This window comes from Spermophilus citellus (assembly GCF_964194105.1).
Source record: "Spermophilus citellus genome assembly, chromosome: X".
Lineage (NCBI taxonomy): Eukaryota > Metazoa > Chordata > Mammalia > Rodentia > Sciuridae > Spermophilus > Spermophilus citellus.
The window spans coordinates 18,291,226-18,296,966 of NC_138190.1; the positions used below are offsets into that span (position 1 = coordinate 18,291,226).

The 5,741-nt window shown below is 40.0% G+C and overlaps 1 protein-coding gene across 1 annotated transcript; it reads left to right on the forward strand.

Annotated features, from left to right (window-relative positions):
* The first annotated feature begins 673 nt into the window (after positions 1-673).
* On the forward strand, positions 674-3,721 carry SAT1 (spermidine/spermine N1-acetyltransferase 1). The gene is made up of 6 exons (XM_081276823.1): positions 674-944; positions 1,184-1,235; positions 1,324-1,407; positions 2,839-2,940; positions 3,033-3,073; positions 3,200-3,721. The coding sequence occupies exons 1-6, from the start codon at positions 879-881 to the stop codon at positions 3,368-3,370; spliced, it is 516 nt and encodes a 171-aa protein (XP_081132949.1). The 5' UTR covers positions 674-878; the 3' UTR covers positions 3,371-3,721.
* The last annotated feature ends 2,020 nt before the right edge of the window (positions 3,722-5,741 follow it).

Consider the following 5,741-nt stretch of genomic DNA (forward strand, 5'->3'; position numbering starts at 1 on the left):
TTTGTTTATTTTTTTAATTTATTTTAGTTGTAGATGGACCCAATACCTTTATTTATTTATTTTTATGTGATGCTGAGGATCGAACCCAGTGCCTCACACATGCTAAGCGAGCACTCTACCACCGAGCTACAGCCCCAGCCCCAAAGAAAACATTTCAACTTTAAAACTTACAAGTATAAGGGACAGAAATTATTGAGAAAGCCAAAGAGATTACCTTATGTAATTTTAGAAAACACCATATACAAGCACACATTCCTTTAGTCACCAGCGAGATGACATCATCACACTTTAGGTTACCTCTGGAAAATTCCAGAAAAAGTGGAAAAGACAATTGACTTCAGAACTCACAGCTGCTCGGATTCTTCTCCCACCAACAAAGAAGCCAGGGCAAGCCACAAAGGGAATTCTCCTTTACATTTTACAATGGTCACTCGGGGTCTCCCGAACAACCAGGTTGGGTTTCCGGGAAGGCTCCGAGAAGCGCCACTAGAGGGCGCTACTAGAGAATCCCAGCGCGGACCTCACCACCCCCACCCGTGCTCGCGCTTCCGATTCTCACGGGCGCCGGAAAAGGGCGGTGTCCGGATATGAGGGCGGTGCGCCGAGGGGTCGCGACTTCATTGGATGAGCTGCCTCTGTCTCACAGACCGGGGCGGGGCTTCTTCGCTCTAAAAAGTAGGGTCTCGCCACTGCTCCGTTGCGCTGCTCGCAGTTGCAACTGTGCTGAAGGATTTTTATCACTTGTCGAGGTTCGTCGGGTCATGGTGCCAGCCTGACTGAAAAGAGGACGCTCCCGGGAGACGAATGAGGAACCACCTCCTCCTGCTGTTCAAGTACAGGGGCCTAGTCCGCAAAGGGAAGAAAAGCAAAAGACGAAAATGGCTAAATTCGTGATCCGCCCTGCCACCGCTGCCGACTGTAGTGACATCCTGCGGCTGATCAAGGTAGTGGGAGGCCTGAGTTCGACCTGGGGTAGTGGGTTGGAACAGCTCCGTTTCTGGGGAAGTCACAGCTCCGTTTCTGGGGAAGTCGGCGCCGGTTCCCCTTTCCCCTTCGGCCTCTTGAGCCGGGCAGGATTCCCGCAACCACTTAGCTGTGCCTGCCCGTTCCTTCCCTCTGAGCTGGTGGTACTGGGGCCTTATTTTCCTTTCTGTTTCTCTTTCTTCTATGTACATCACCCCAGGAACTGGCTAAATATGAATACATGGAAGACCAAGTAATATTAACTGAAAAAGGTAATGCAACAGTGGCGGGGGATGGGACAAGCGTTCGGTACCTGTCACCTCCAGAGGCCCACACTGTCTCTGCTGACCCTTCTTGCAGATCTGCTAGAGGATGGTTTCGGAGAGCACCCCTTCTACCACTGCCTGGTTGCAGAAGTGCCCAAGGAACACTGGACTCCGGAAGGTAACCCCTCACCCAATTCAGAAGCCAGAGAGACCAAGTGTTGCATAAAATGTAGTGTCTGATGTGTAGAACCCTTGACTACACAGGCTGAAGTTACTGAGAAGTTGACCCGAAATAATAGCCAGCCAGTATTCAAATTACTGAGGAAAGAAAATTGATGTACTGCACTTTATAATAGGGAGGGTTAAAGGAGCTGTTTAAGTAAGTATCAAAGTGCTGTGGAGACCCGGAAGAGTTAGGTATAATGTCATTTGTTGTAATTCAGTTTCATAAAATGGTTCTTGTTTGACCCTAATATAACCTTTTTTATAATTGTGTTAAATCACATTTTTTTCTTTAATTTGTCCCAATCTTCAGGTTACAGTCTCTAGCTTCGCCATGTACATGGCCCTTCCGTGTACATGGATGGGCGGGGAGGTAACTAAAAGATCCTTTACACAATAAACTAGATGATCATGATAAATGAGGTAAGGTCCTATTATCACACACTTAAAACACGGTAGATCAGAAGCTCTTTACTCGCTTCCTGTCTGTTTGCAAAGAAATATAAAATGGCTAGAAAGTTTAATTTGAAACCTTTGCCTCCATTTGGAATTATAGACACCCCTTATGAGGGAGTCACAAGCTTTTTTTTTTTTTTTTTTTTGCTAGCCCCTGTTGACTGGTCAGAAGAGGCTGAAAGGGGAAGTTGGGTGGGTGGGTGCTTTCTCAAGTTTTTTTTTTTTTTTTTTTTTTTTCTGGCATCCGTTCCCCAAGCCAGAGAAAGGAGCAGAAAACATAAGGGACAAGGTGTTTTTTGGTTTTGTTTTTGTTTTTTCTAAGAGGCATAGGAATATTACATAATTCCTGTTTCTGGGCACTGCTGCTTCTTCTGGCTTAAAAACTGGGGAGAGCAAATTGAAACTATATAAATTGGAAGGCAAGTTCTGAAATTAAACATCATACTTTTGGCCTGATGTTCTGACAAGGAAGCAAGAGTTGGTAAACTACAAATATTTACTATTCTGAACTGCCGTGTAAACCCAACTTATTCCCAAGTCACATACCAGTATATCATTAGGATGTGAATAATGTGTGTGTTTAGTTTAAGACCATAGCACTTTTGCTCTGGCAAGTAATGAAAGCATTCTCACTTCCTGAGTGAGGTCCAGCAGACTGCAGAGTAGCCAATCTGGTTGTAGACTGGCTTCAACTAGCTTTCATAATGTGTGCTTTTTTGCAAATACATGTCTCAGAACAGTGAGATCATCCAACAATGGCCTGGACTGCACTAGCATAAAAGTCAGGAGACAGTCCAGTTCAGTGGCTACTTGTTTCCATTGTACATGCATGTATATTTCTTTGAAACCTATGATAGGTTTCTGATTCTGCCACTACAGCTTTAATGGATTATTTTTCTTCTCCACATCTCATGTGATATTCTTATTACAGGACACAGCATCGTTGGTTTTGCCATGTACTATTTTACCTATGACCCATGGATTGGAAAATTACTATATCTTGAAGACTTCTTCGTGATGAGTGATTATAGAGGTAAGGTTAAATTTAGGGGAAATTGTCTAAGGAGAAATTAGGGAAGTAAGTCCTTACAATGACTTTTAAAATTATTCTTCTCTTTCTTTTAGGCTTTGGTATAGGATCAGAAATTTTGAAGAATCTAAGCCAGGTATGTCCTAGTTTTGGGTTTCCAATTTGTAAGGGTTACAAAATTGTTGTAGTGACTGAATCAAAATCAAGTTTTGGATAGCAGGTGAGATGTCATGGAGTTTGTGTTTTCTCTCCCTTATAATAGGTTGCCATGAAGCGTCGCTGCAGCAGCATGCACTTCTTGGTAGCAGAATGGAATGAACCATCTATCAACTTCTACAAAAGAAGAGGTGCTTCTGATCTGTCCAGTGAAGAGGGATGGAGACTCTTTAAGATTGACAAGGAGTACTTGATAAAAATGGCAGCAGAGGAGTGAGGAGTGCTGGTGTAGATGATGACAACCTCCATTCTATTTTAGAATAAATTCTCAACTTATCTTGCTTTCTATCCTATTTGTAGTAAAATAATAGAATGAGCACCATTCCAAAGCTTTATTACCAGTGGCGTTGTTGCATGTTTGAAATGTGGTCTGTTTAAAATGGCAATCATATGCAGTTCGGAGTCAGATTTCTCCTTGAACATCTTGTGATAAACAGTGAGGTGGTGTGATCTTAATATATATGAAAAAAACTTCATTCTTGTGAGTCATTTAAATGTGTACAATGTACACACTGGTACTTAGAGTTTCTGTTTTGATTCTTTTTTAATAAACTACTCTTTGATTTAATTGCTTGGTGTAAGCACTTTTACTAATCCTTATACATTTTTTGTTGCTATAAAGTGTGAAATAAAAATGGCCGGGACTGGGGTTGTGGCTCAGTGGAAGAACACTAGCCTAGCATGTAGGGGGCACTGGGTTCAATCCTTAGCACCACATAAAAATAAACAAACATAAGCATTCTGTCCATCTACAACTATAATTTTTTTTAGATGACCAACATCAAAGTCTGGAATGAAGCTAGTTGAATTCCAAAGCATGTAACAATATTTTACTATGTTGATGACACCATATACTTCATCTGACAAAATTTTCAAGAGCTGAGAAACCAGGTTAAAAACTGAAGCCCATAATCAAGTCAGGACACTGTTACACAAGGAAAACATGGATTTGATATTATGAAACACTGAAAATAAGAAAAAATATCAACACCATTCCCTACCCACCAATAAGACGCTGGGATTAAACCCAGGGTTCTGTGTGCTAGGGAAGGACTCTACCACCTAGCTATAGCCCCAACTCCTAACAAAACACTTTGTGGGCTGGGGTTGTGGCTTAGTGGTAGAGTGCTTGCCTTGCATGCATGGGGCACTGGGTTTGATCCTCAGCACCATATAAATAAATAAAATAAAGGTATTAATTTTTTTTTAAAAAAAGATAACTTGTGAAGGTAAAGCAACTAGGTCACTTTGTTAGGAGCAAAAATTTTAACATTTCTACAGGAAGTTTGCAAATGAAAATTTGCAAAGCTGGAGTTGGACAAATCAGATAAATTAGCATCTTATTTGGAGGGTAAGTTTGTGGTACTGTGTTAACATAATGGGCTTCTATACTAGAGAAACAATAGGAGCCTTTCAAGTTACCAGGAAAATGAAGTAAACAAATGCTTTCTCAAGAACTGAAAATGAAATAAAAGGCAAAAAGTTTTCTCCTTAGACATGTGGACTCCTTTTATTAGTCATTACATTGACATACATTCCCAAACCCACTATAATGAAACCCCACAATAATGAAAATGATAGTTGATAAGAACCACTGTAGAATAATACTCAAGATTATAGTTTTCCAAAAGAAGTTGTAGGAAACCTGAAAAACAATACTCTATTTCTGTGTTCTCTTTGAAATAAATCCTGGGCTCTCCAGTGGAAAGGGATTTTGTCTTGTATTCCTTTGTATCAGTATCTCTTATGGCTTCCTAAATTAGAAGGCAGCCATATGTAAAAGGGTAACCCTGGGTGGCATTTAATACAGCTTTGGGATTTGTTGGTGGCTCAAAAACCATGCCATGAAAATAGGGTTACAAAGTCAATTCTCTACCAGTAGCCTGCTAAGATAGCAAGTAACTATGAGGGAAATGCTGGCAAAAATAAAAAGGTAACTAACATAAAGAGCCTTTAAGATATTTTGAAGATTTTGTTTTGGAAACTGGGACTCTCAGAGGAAAACAACTACATGCTGACTTTGGTTAACTATATGAATAAGTTAACCAAGCTATTTTACAATATAACTCTTTGTTTTCTCATCCATCTTAGAGCTTAACCTTTAATGCCCAGTGTTATCAGGAGGAAAGCTTTTATGAGGCTTTTGTATCCATTTTAGAGAAATCCCCTAAGTGTAAAATTTAGATGCTGAAACCCCACATCAGTCCAAAGAAGGTTCAACTCACTTACAAAGACGCCTCTTTAAAAACTGAACTATAAAGCAAAATTGTACAAGTTGAAATCACCAGACAAGTAAGAAAACATGGGGAAATTATTGAAAATAAAATAACAAACAACAATAGACCTGGAAAATTTTTTTAAAAAGTCCATGTAAGCAACGCCCCTGTAAAAGTAACTTAAAAATTAGTAATTTACTAAAACATTATACCTGACCATCATTTGGGAGGAATAGTATTTCACACCTAAAGACTTGCCAATTATTAACATCAGGTTATTTCTGGGTTTGTTTTTTAAAACAACTGTTATTTGCTAAGTTTATGATGCCCCTAAAAGACTTAAAAAGTCAATTTCTGATGCTATAAAAGCAA